Source organism: Equus asinus, chromosome 3 (assembly GCF_041296235.1).
Source record: "Equus asinus isolate D_3611 breed Donkey chromosome 3, EquAss-T2T_v2, whole genome shotgun sequence".
NCBI lineage: Eukaryota > Metazoa > Chordata > Mammalia > Perissodactyla > Equidae > Equus > Equus asinus.
Genome location: NC_091792.1, coordinates 13,791,694 through 13,804,348, shown reverse-complemented (window position 1 = coordinate 13,804,348; position 12,655 = coordinate 13,791,694). Strand labels below are relative to the sequence as shown.

The window sequence follows — 12,655 nt, the reverse complement described above, 5'->3', positions numbered from 1 at the left end:
TTTCGAATAAACTTGACATGGATTCGTTGCCGGCCGTGTACACTCCCTTTCTCTGTAAGTAAATCAGCATGCTTATTGGTGCCCTATCTGAAAGAGGCATGAAAAAACGAAAGATGCCTAACTCAGATGCAAGAAGGAAAAAAATTTCCTAGCCCTCAGGGATCGTTCTCAGCAGCCCTACGACAAACATGCTTTAGAGTCTGGAACTTGGTGAAGCTGTTTTGCAGGATGTCCCCAGCTGTGTCAAGGCCCATTTCATTTTGCATCTGAAAAGAATAAAATTTCCCGACGGGGAGTAACGATTGAGAGCTGCAGGGCCTCGCGGCAGAACTGCTAGCTCAGGGGGCAGCCCCCAGGGCGGGTCCGCACGCTGCGGCGCGGGGCGCGGGGCGCGGCCGGGTCGCCTCCGCGCGCCGTTCGAGGCCGCGGGGTCAGCCTTCTCCGGCTCTGCGCCCGGGCGCGGGTCCGAGCCGCCCGCTGGCGGCCAATCAGCGCGCGGCGGCCCGGCCCGCGCCCCCCGCAGCAATGGCAGCAGTGGCCGCGGCGGCTGCGGGCCGGGCCCGGGCCGGGCCGAGGAGGGGCTGAGCCGCGGGGGATCCCGGAATCGGCGGGGAGGTGGGGATTCTGGGAGGAGAGCTCCATTTCCTCCGGGCCGCCGGCCGCTCCTGCCACCCGCACCCCCATGTCGAAGCGCCGCGTCCCGGGCGCCGCGCGCGGGTGCTGAGCAAGGCGGCGGCCGCCGCGCCGGGAGGATGCTGGGCATGTACGTGCCGGACAGGTTCTCCCTGAAGTCGTCCCGCGTGCAGGACGGCATGGGGCTCTACACGGCCCGCAGAGTGACAAAGGTGGGTGACCCGCGGCGGCCTGCGCCCCTGCCCCTGGCGCCGCGCGCCCGCGCCTCCGGGGTCGCCCCTCCGCGGGGCCGGGGCTGCGCGGGCTGTCCCCCGGCGCTCCTCGCCCGTCCGGCCGGGCGTCCCGCGGCTTGTCCGGGGCTGGCCTCGGCCCCCCGCGCCTCCCGGGCGGACAGCGCCACGTAGGTGTCGGCCGGGCGCGCTCCGCAGCCGGCCGCTCCCGGGGCGGACCTGCCGCCGGCCGCCCTGCGGCAAGACGTCTTTCCTCCGGGCCGCAGGAAGTGAGCGCGCCCGCCGGGCCTCCCTCCTTCCCGGCGGGGGCGGCGGCGGCGGCTCCGCGCCGGCGGGTGGCTCCCGTGCGCCCGCAGCGCCGCCGCCCTTCCTCCTTTCGGATGGAGCCATGTGGCCAGACCGCCTCGCTTGCTGGTGGGGATGGACAGCCGCCCGGAGCGCAGGTCCACGCAGGCCTCGGGCTCTCATGCACACGCCCAGGGGCGCTTTCCCTCCTTCCCACAGTGTCCTGTGGATTCTGGGAGGTGCCAACTGGATAGTCTTTAAATCTCTCATCTTTTTTCTCTGACCCGGATCTCCACTTAGAGGCAAGTGAGCAAGGCGAACACATTGCGCTGTACGGGGGGGAAACAGCCTGGAAATGTTGGCTGTTGAAAGCAAAGGCCTAGGAGGAGAGATTACTGGAAAATTCCAAACTTTTGGATTTTGTATTATAGCCGTTTCGCAGGATATGTAAAATCTGCACCACAAAGGTAGGGGTGAAGCGCCCAGGGTAATGAGAGCCACCGTTTACTGAGCAGATACTTTGTGCCGGGACCCCCTACTTGGTACCGGGACCCCTGCTTGGTACTTCACCTACGTTAGTAACTTGACGGGCACAACGCTCCCCTGAGAACGGTATTAATCCTCATGAAGGAGATGAAAAAACAAGTACTGCAAGGTTCAATTTCCTGCTTAGTGTTAGGCTTTAAACCTATGGTTTGTGAGTCTAAAGCTCCCGTTCTTTCCGGAAAGATCCCTGCCAGCTTTCCAGCACCCTCTTCCCACCTCCCACCCCCCAACAGATATCTTGAAAAATGGTGGTTTGGGCAAGAGCAGGCTTGTTGAGGTGAGGTCTGCTAACAGGAGGTTCACGGGATGCCCAGGGCGACCCCAGGATGCCGGTCATCTGAGTATAAACCTCCCCCGACCCCCTGAGCTACCGAGCAGGTGAAGATGGGTGGACGGGCCCTTCAGAGGCTTCATCGACAGCGGGACTTGTAAGCATCCCCCAGGGTGACATTGGAAGAAACAAACCCCATGTATTTTCAAATGGGAGTTTGGAAGAATGCTCAAAGGTGCAAACCAGGAGTAAACACTTTATCTGAATTCAAGGTGTACTGAATAGATGTTTTTTGCCAAATGAATAAATGTTGAAATCCACATTCTTTCAAAACAGAAGTTGAAATTCCGCTTTTGATTTTTTCTCGCAAGATATGAAAATTCTCGAATGGATTTTTCTTGAAGACCTCAGGTTTAAATGTAATTAGTTAGAAATTAAACAGTTCTTAAACATCATTTTGTTTAATGTTATTAATAGTAATATATTAAAAAGTTTCACAAATATTAGAATTATTACCTAATCCCTATTTTTTTTATATTTTTATTTAGGTTTTTAGAAACAGCTGGCCGATGTAGTTTCTTTTGATATTTTTATTAACTCCTACTTTTTTTCCCATATACAAGACTGTTTGGACGTTTTTATTATTTTTGGGCATAGAATGAACAGCTTCCCAAATCATCATATATTGTTGCATTTTACTATTTCAGTACTAGATAGACCCTTATCTTTTCCTGGCTTGTGTAACTTCAACATGTAAAAAAGATAGAAATTTTCCTCCAGATCACACCTAGTGGGATGCTTAGAGTTCAAGTCAGTATGCAGATGTTTGCATTAAATCCAAATGATGTACTATTAGTGACGTACTGGTTTAGTTAGGAGCACAAGGTACTCAGTCATAAGGTCATTGCTCCTGGACAGCTTCACTGATGCCAGAAATGACCTTGAAGTAGCCCCTCAGCTCCTTTGCCTTCCAAGGGCTGAGGACGAAGCTGAAGCTGAGTAGCAGGTTGTTGGCTGAATGGTAAGGCGAAAGCTGGGTAACCACGTTCCCTTACCTGTTTGCTTGTGTATGGTTCCTCAATTCTTAGATATTTTCCCAGTTGCCTTGTAGCAGTCCTAACTCTGGCCATAAATTAAGGGGTCTGAGAAGACAGAGGATTTCAGCAGTTAAATTAAGGACGTTACTTTGAAGTTTTCATGTTCTCTGTTCTAAACAAATTTTGATATATATGTTGGAAATTACAGATGTTTTCTCGCCTTTAAAACATGTCTGCTTGTCTAACACTTCTGTTTTAAGGAACAGTTGTAATTCAAGCTGTCTATTGATTTCAGATTCAGAGAATCATATCCAGACCTGTACTGAGATTAGGGGTCTTGCTAGAGACTCTACCCTCACTACATTCACCAGGTTGATTTGAGATTCCCTGACCAATAGGACCCCTGAACCGTTTTCTAGACTCACCCCTTTTTGTGCAGTGTTTCCTAGATTCTCCCTGCGGCAGAATCACCTAATGGCCGGGCTCCACCTTAGCCCTGCCAAGTTTTTCTTTGGCAATTATCCATTTTTGCAGGCCTGTTGCCTCTCTCTTTTTTTGGTAGAAAATCTACATAGTGACAACAAGAAGAACAGGAAAAGACTTCCTTTCCTTTTCTTTTGTTGTCATTATGGAAATTAGAGGCTGGATGAGGAGAGGGTCATCTGGTAGATATTTCTGTGTAAGCCATGAATTGTTTTTGGAGAAAGAATGGATGAGAGTCTGTTGGAAAGCCCTTGAATAGAATAAGGAGGCCTGAGTTCATTTGCAGTTACACCCATTGCAGTTTGCTAATGAGAAGAATAATAAAATGGACACTTTTGCATGCCATGTGCCTGACCCTGTTCTGTTTTTTGTTTTTGTTTTTTTTGCAGAGGAAGATTCCATGTAAGCTAACATCTGTTGTCAGTCTTCCTCCTTTTTTTCCCTTCCTTTTTCCCCCCAAAAGCCCCAGTACATAATTGTGTATATTTGTAAGTTCTTCTGGTTCTTCTGTGTAAGCTGCTGCCACAGCATGGCTACTGACAGATGAGTGGTGGGGTTCTGTGCCCAGGAACAGAACCTGGGCTGCTGAAGTGGAGCGTGGCAAACTTTAACTGCTAGGCCAGTAGGGCTGTCTCCAGACCCTGTTCTAAGTGTTTGCTATGTGTTATTTTATGAGCACAGTTTAATGCTTGAAAAAAGTTGCAGAATTCTAGGTTAACAAGTACTTTGCAGGTTAATTATTATGCAGATTGATATTAAAGTTAATACTAGTTTTTCAAAGCTAATGCACTAAGTATATATACAGTAAAAAGTTAAGCAAGGGGCCAGCCCCGTGGGCAAGTGGTCAAGTTTGCACACTCTGCTTCGGTGGCCCAGGGTTTCACAGGTTCGGATCCTGGGTGTGGACATCACCGCTCATCAGGCCATGCTGAGGCAGCATCCCACATAGCAGAACCAGGTGGACCTACAATTAGAATATCCAACTATGGACTGGGGGGGCCTTTGGGGAGAAGAAGAAGAGGAAAAAAGAAGATTGGCAACAGATGTTAGCTCAGGTGCCAATCTTTAAAAAAAATTAAAAAAGGAAAGTTAAGCAAACACCTCCCTATGTTACATTTTTTATATCATGACCCTTTTTTCCCTTGCTGGTTTATATGATTAATCTGTGGGTGCTGGTGCTTGACATTATGCTTGAACCCTAAAAGTGGAAAGGAAAACCATAAGCTTCCTTCAAGCTCTAGAATCTGTGATTTTGCAGAAAAGGTTACGGTGGGAAATACACTCCTAGCAGTCTTCCTTCCCTTTAGGTTTATTGCAGGCTCTTGGTTTTTCTTCCCCGATGACTTTCAGTCATTTCATCATTCATATGTGGCAGGCACTGTGCTCCGCCCTGGGGATGCACAGGTGAGCAGGACCAACAAGGTCTTTGTCCACAAGTAGCTTGTTTTCCTGTGTAGGGAGATAAGCAGTAAACAAGTAAAGGGAAGATGCCAAGATGATTTATGCGTATATATATATGGATTGATTTTGCTAGGCATTATTCGGCAATGGAATTGCAGAATTATAGTAATTTTTAGTCTGGTCAGGGAGACAGAAAAGTAGACAGTTTCCATACAGTCTGACTAGTGCTATGATAGACGACAGTATGATGTTGTGAGGTTGTGTGGGCTAAGAGGTACTATAGGAGTTCAGAAGAAGGAGGAACCCCTGTCATCATGACACTGAGTCATCCGAAAATGCTGGAAGAATCAAAGACGACTAGGGAGGAGCTGAATTTCATGGGGCCACATTATTACTATTAATAATTTCTTTATTACTGAGCACTTTACGTCTTGTTTCATTTTACTCTTTCATTAACCCTGTGAAGTAGGTACTGTTAGTATACCCATTCTCAGATGAGGAAGTTGAGGCAAAGAGAGGTTGGCTGGTGTGACACATTCAAGTATTGCCTGGGGGACACAGACTGAGTGGTGGACCTGTGATGCCGATTTCAGTGACCCTGACCAGATTTTGTGCTCTTAATCAGTTTGGATGGAGTTGAATGGCTTGTAGGTAGAATTGTTGGAAGTAAAATTGAAGCAGCCCTTGAAGTAACCAGTCAGACCTTGTGACAGACCTAACTTCAGACTAAAGAAGTGGTGTGAACATTTCCACTGAGGCACCACCCTGTGTGGAGGAGCCCGTGGGTAGGTGAAGCCACCACACGCGGTCACACTCTGTGAAGTCTGGGTTTTCCGTACTATGCTCTTGCACATATTATCTCATTTTATCATACAACAATCTTCAAAGGTTTATTATTATCCCTAATTTACACATTACACACTTGCCCAATTATGTCAAAATTTTTGTCCTTATGTTGACCTTGACTATTTTTTCTTCTTTCCAATTCGTTCTTCATTAGCCGGCTAAAACCTTACCCGATCTTCAGATGTATAGTTATTTTCCCTTATATCTAGAAGCCTTTAACTTGAGTACCCTTAGCATAGCTGAGCTGGGTTGGTATTTTTAAAAGAACTAAAGGCTAAAAGGAAAACTGAAGAAAAGCAGAAAGGGAAATAACTAAATATAAATAAAATAAAATATTATGTTTCTCCCGGATTTCTGGTCCCCTAATTCCAGTAGAAGCTGTAAAGAGCATGCCTGGGGCCCGGGTCTCCTTGCCTTAATTCACACCAGCTACAGCAAATTGAGCCACTGAGCTAGCCCTATTCCTGGCTCCCTTCCCTCTCAACCCTGTGCTTTTTTGCCTTGGGGGCTCCTGAGTGGCATCCTGTGTGCATGAACCCCAGGGCAGCCTGTCACTACACTTTGCCCTTCTCATGGACAAATGCAGGTTCCTAGTTCAAGCTTGCCAGATACCCTAGCATGTTATCCCCAGCTGCTTCTCAGGGCAAAACTTAGTGACAGCACTGGGATATTAATTTTCTGTTAATTTGTTACAAATTATCACAAATTTAGTGACTTAACAAATTTAGTGGCAAATGTATTATGGTTCTGGAGAATATGGATCTAAAGTGAATGGGCACACCTGGTTCCTTCTGGAAGTGCTAAAGAGAGGCTACTGCCCTGCCTGTTGCAGTTTTCTGGAGTCTGCTCACATTCTTTTGCTCATGGCCCCACGTCATTCCGATGTCTGCTTTTGTCATCATGCCTCCTTCTCTGACGCTGACCCTCCTACCTCCTCTTGGACCCTTGATTAAAGGACCTCTGATTAGATGGGGCCCACCGGGATAATCCAGGATAATCCCCCCATCTCAAGATCACTAATGTAATCACATCTGCAAAGTCCCTTTTACCGTGTAAGGTAACTTACTGATTCTGGGGGCTAGGATGGGAACATTTTTGGTTGGCCATCATTCATCCTACCACGGCTCCGAAGTATCCTTCTTCCTTGCCTAGACTATGTGGAGCATTTTACAGTGACCGACTGGGGTGAGTCCTTCCACATTCTGGTCCCGATAAAACGTACCCATTGCCAATCCACCATATTGACGAATATTCTGCCTTGTTTTCAGTACTGATTCTGGCAGAGGGCTAGAGTTGGCATTCATGCAGTAAAACCTGGGTGAGTGGTTCCCTTATAAAGAGAAAGAGACAGTATGTGCCTGAGAAATAGAATAGGAAAGAGTGGATTCTGACAGTGTTCTGAGTGGTAGTGTTTAAAAGAGCTTCAGTGGTAATCTAAGGTGCACGTTCTCGTTTTACAGACGAGGCCAGTGAAGCCCAGAGACGCTCTGCATGGAGCCCAGCAGCTCACAGTTGCCTCTCGAGCTGCTCTCCCTTCGACACTGCCTACTCCCTCCCTTTCACATCGAGGCGGGCACCTGGTTGTCTTTGAGGGATTGTAGTAAAGGCGGTTGGTGAGGTGGAATCCCAAGTGAGAAATACCTGAAATAAAGATTTAAATCTGAGTTTGTGAAAATACATTAAGCTAAAAAAAACGGCAAGTCATATAGGGTTAGCAAAACGTGGGAAAGAGGAAACCTGAAAAGAAAAGTAAGTGAAAGCGTAGAGAAAAATTATCATGCATAAATGTTAATCCAAGAAGATGATATTTTGTGGAATAAGGTGTTTTGTTGATCAGCTCAGAAGGTGACTCTGGTGAAGAAACAATGGATCTTTATGCTGGGCTGAAATTCTGCCAGTGGGTGTTTGCTGATGTTTCCTGGTGGCTGATGATAACTAACCTGGAAACATAATCAGAGAGAGCATAATCACCGGCGGTGCCTGCCATGGGCACTATCTCTTCTCTGTGTTCACACATTTACAGTCCACGAGACTGACTCAATGCAGCTTTGTATCTCCTGGTGGGGGTACAGATTTTTAAAAAATGTATAACTAATCCACTTAAACCAATGGTTTCTCAGAAACTTCATATTTTGCTTTTTGTGATAATAACAGCTACAGTTAATTGTTTCATCAGATGTGTATGGAGCGTGTACAGTTGTTAGGCACTGGACAAGGTGCTAGTGACAGGGTGAGTGACAGACAGCAGTCACTGGATGCGTGTCACACTTGGTGTTTAAACTCTGGAACAAGCTTGCATGGGGCTGTTATTATTCTTGTTTTATAGATGAGGGAACTGATTTTGAGGAAGGTTATATCAATAATGAGTCGATTAATCAGAATTTGAACTCAGATCATTCCATATATTCGTATCATTAAAAAAACCAAAAAAATTTCCCCCATACTGATAAAATGCTGTATCCATGCTCATATACCACAAATGCAGATACACAACTACTCACACTTTAAAAAAATTATTTTACAAATATGAGAAAAGAGCAAACTCATTTCATCACTTAGCATTTCTCATTCAGCAGTATCTTGTGGAAATCCTCCAGGTAATTACTTTGGCTGTAATTTATTATTTTTATGACTGAATATATTCTCTGCTATGGATGTGCTGTAATTTTCATTTATTCAGGTCTTGTTTTACACAATTATTCAATACATCTTTATCACCAAGATCTGTACTGGCCGTTTGGAATACAATAGTGAACAAAATAGAAATTCTGGCTCTTGTGGGTTTTGTGTCCTAGTGAGGGGGAGACAGAAAATAAACAATGAATATATTACATAAATTTTGTACTATGTTAAACTGTGATAAATGCTATGGAAGAAAGAAAAAGTAGAGTGAGGCATTGTTTACTTGGCAGAGTGTGTGGGTGCGTGTGTGGGAATGTTGTTATGAAGAGGTGGTCCAGTTAATCCTCACTAAGTGGAGGAGACTCGGGCAGTGACTGAAAGGATGGGAGGAAAGTAGCCAAACATATCTGTAGGGGAATAGCATTCCAGGCAGCAGCGAGAGCAAAACTTTAAGTTGGGAGTTTGCCTGTTGGGTTCCAGGACAAGGAGGCCAGTGAGGCTGGCGGGAGTGAGCGAGGGGTCTGAGTGCTGGGGAAGGAGGTCTGAGAGTTAGTGAAGGGAAGGGTGCTAGCAGAAGAGCCACTTTGCTTAGGGTCTTTACTGCCATTGGCTTAGTTTGAGTGACATGGGGAGCCCCCCAGGGTTTGGAGCAGAGGAGTGATACCACGTGACTTGAATTTATTGAGAATCATTCTGACTGCTGGGTTGAGAATAGTCAGCCAGAGGGCAAGTGTGTAAACTGGGAGACGTGTTAGGAGTCTGTTGCAATAATCCATGTTAGAGATGATGGTGGCTTAGACCAAGATGGTGGCAATGTTGGTAGTACAGATTGAAGATAGCAGTGACAGAATATGCTGATGACATGAGGGTGAAAGAAAAAGATCAAGAGTAACTCCAAGGATTTTAGTCTGAGCAATTGGGAGGAATGGATTGTCAACCAACAACTGAGATGGGGAAGATTGTGGGTGGAGCAGGTTTGAAGAGGGAAGATGAGGAGTTCAGCTTAAGGCACATTGACTTTGAGATGTCTGTTAGACAACGGGGAGATGTCAAAGGGGCCGCGAGATACAGTTGTTATAGCTGCACTTCCCCCTTCCCGTCTTTAGCCATCATTTTCATCTGTTCTGTGTTATCCTCACAGTACATTTTTACCGTTTTCCCTTTAGGCTATCTATTATCCTTTAGAGCAATTAAAAATAAGACGAATTGTCTTTGTTCATTATCTTTATTTTTACCATTTGTGGAGCTCTTCATTTCTGTGTTTTGAACTAAATTTCTGCCTGGTATCATATTCCTTATGCCTGAACCATATTCTTTGAACATTTCTTGTATCACAAGTCTGCTGGAAATGAATTTTCTCAGCTTTTGTTTGTCCGGAAAAGTGTTTTGCTTTTACCATTGAGAGATATGTTCTCCAGTTTTGACAGTTTTTTTTTTCATTACATTAAAGATGTCACTTATTTTTTTGGCTTACCTAGTTTCTGCCACAAAGTCATCTTAAGTCTTACATTCTTCTGTACATAATCTGTCTTTTTTCCCCTCTACTTTCAAGATTTTTCTACTTTTCTTTGAATTTTAGCAGTTTGAATATGAAGTATTCATATTCAAAAATTTGAAAATTTTTTGAAAATCTTGCTGCTCTTCTATGTGGTCTGATGTCTTCTCTCATTTTTGGAAAATTGTCAGCCGTTATCTCTTCAAATATTACTTCTGGCCTCATCTTTCTCTCTTCCTCTGGGACTCCCATTGCACGGATGTCAGACCATTTGATATGATATTGTCTCACAACTCATGCTTTGTTCTGCTTTTATTTTTCCTTTTTTTCCACTTCGTCTTTCAGTTTAGGTAATTTCTGTTGCCTTGTCTTCAAGTTTACTGATTCTTTTCTCAGCTGTGTTGAGTTTCCTGGTGAATCTGTAAGGGAATTCATCTTGGACTCTCTTTTATAGGTTTCCATGTCTCAGCCGAAATCTCCCCTATATTCATGCATGTTATCCGCCTTTTCTAATAGATTCTTTAACAAGTCAATCATATTTATTGTTAAAGTCCTTGTCTGATAGTTCCAATATCTGTGTTGTCTCTGAATCTGGTTCTGTTGATTGCTCTGTTTCTTCACAATGGGCTAGTTTTTTGTCTTGCTTTTTTGTATGTCTGGTATTTTGATTGAGTGCCAAGATCATGTGTGAAACAATCAAGAGTGTGTTAAGTAGTATTTTTGCCTGGAAATATGCACATCTTTTATTTTGTCAGGCTGTTAGTGTGGGAGTTTGGATCAATCTAGTTGGGAGGTAAGATGGGTTTGCATTATGATGTTGCTATTGTTACCTTCAGCACACCACGTGCTTCAGATTCTTCTAGAGTAGCCAGTGGTTAGGGTGGTGGCTGGGGTGCTTGAGGTTTTTCTCATTGTTTATACTCTACTCTCAGCTTTCTTCTGTCCCGAATGCCTGTGCTCTGGAGGGATTCTCTACCCACGCTGCCATGCTCTTGCCCTTCCCCCAGTAGTAGAGCTCTGTGTGTTGTTATTTGAGGTTCTCTGTTCTCTGTCTGGGTCCAGCTGCACTCTTATCTAGGGTTTATCAGCCAGAGCTCTGGGAGTTGGGCTTTCTCACCATTCCTACCTCTCTTCCCCATGGGAACCAAACTTTTGCCTTGTATCAGTGGTTGGTGTTTTGTGGGAGAGTGTTTCCCATCTCTTACCAAACGAGAGGCATCCTTTGACGGTTGTGGTCTATCTTCCTGAGCCTGGACTGCTTCCTGCCCTTCTTCCAGCAGCAGTGGATCTTTGCCTGTGTCCTGGACATGACAGTTTGCTGCTTTCCTTGCAGGGGCTAAAGGCTTCTCCTTGTATGAGACAAAGCTCAAGGCAGGAGCTGTGGGGTATTGTGCCGTTCTTACAGCAGCTGCAGTTCACTCCTGCATGCCTGCACCCCTGAGTGAGTCTCTCTGTTCTTTCTGTCCCCCAATCTTTCTTATATGGGGAGGTCGTGGGACAAGAGTCTGCAAGTGTGTGTGAACTCCCCTTGGGTCTTGGGCTTCTAGTGGTTCTGTATAGTCAAGCTGTCTCAAATGCATCCTTTAGCAAACCATCTAAATGTTCGTTGATTTCTTACCTGCTTCTATGGTGGTTGACAGCTCTTCCTTCTGTCATCTGTGACAGGTAAGCCAGTGCTCTCCTCAAGAAAAGTTATGATTTTGTATTGTATAGGCCTTTCTTATTATTAGGGTAGGGGTGATACTCTTTCTAAATCCTTGCTGGGTGTTGAACTTTAAAAGTTTTAAAATTAAAGTCATTTTCTTTATATTCTTACTTATTATTTTTATTACTTAATAAATCTGTCCAGTTTCGAAAGAGATGTTTTAAAATCGCCCACTGAAGTTCTTGCATTTCTAACATTTTTCTGTTGCTGGTTTCTCACTGCTATATCCTCTTCATAAATAACTTTTTGTCATTCCATAATGTTCTGCTTTATTCTGTTTAGTGCATTCAGCTATTAACTTAACCTTGTCTGATATTAAAACTGTTGGCTTTCTTTGCTTTTATCTATCTCTCTTTGTCTACCCGTTTTAATTCATTTTTTGTCATTTTTTTTATCTTTTTGTAATCGTATGTAGCTAGGTTATATTTCATAATGCAGTGTTACAGTCTCTCTCAATGAGAGGAGTTAACTCCATTATATTTAATGTAATGGCTGATAAAGTTGATTTTATTCTTATCATCTTTTCATTGTGCTCGTTACTTATGTTGTTGTAACCTATTTTTAATTTTCCTTATTTTTGCTGTCTAAGTCACTGTTTATTCCTTTCCTTCCGTCTTGTTACTTTGTTGGTTCTACTCTTCTTTTTCTGTAATGATTTACTTACTCTCCCCCTCTTTCACAATCAGATGCACGTGATATTTTTATTTGGCAGCTAGAACTCAGCCATTTTTCCCACAAAAACACACAGTTTCTTCCACAAGATGCTCTGTCACTCTTGCTTCCCTCTAGTCCTTTCCTCCTGCCCCTACCTCCCCCTGCCATGCAACTTTTGAGATGCTTTTCCTTCCTGCCTGCCTTCCCCAGCTACTCCTAAGTTTTGATGAAATGGTGTGTTACTTAATAGAATTTCTTTTAAAAGTATATCCCTGTTGTTTTAAGAGTCGTTATTTAGCTCATATATTCCACACACCTAGTTCATTGTCATAGATTCATTTTGAGTGTATATACACCAGCTACTCATTTTCTTCCATTTTCTGACTTTTGTTCTGGTTCATTTGTTTAGTTAGAGACTTTTCACAGTTCTTTTTCTCGTTAAACCAT

The 12,655-nt window shown here is 44.5% G+C and overlaps 1 protein-coding gene across 1 annotated transcript in view; it reads left to right on the top strand.

The window, feature by feature from the left end:
- The first annotated feature begins 377 nt into the window (after positions 1-377).
- PRDM5 (PR/SET domain 5) overlaps positions 378-12,655 on the top strand; it is a 186,024-nt gene continuing 173,746 nt past the window's right edge. The window contains 1 exon segment of the mRNA XM_070504691.1: positions 378-845. Within this exon segment, the coding sequence (XP_070360792.1) occupies positions 753-845 (93 nt within the window). The 5' untranslated portion in view covers positions 378-752.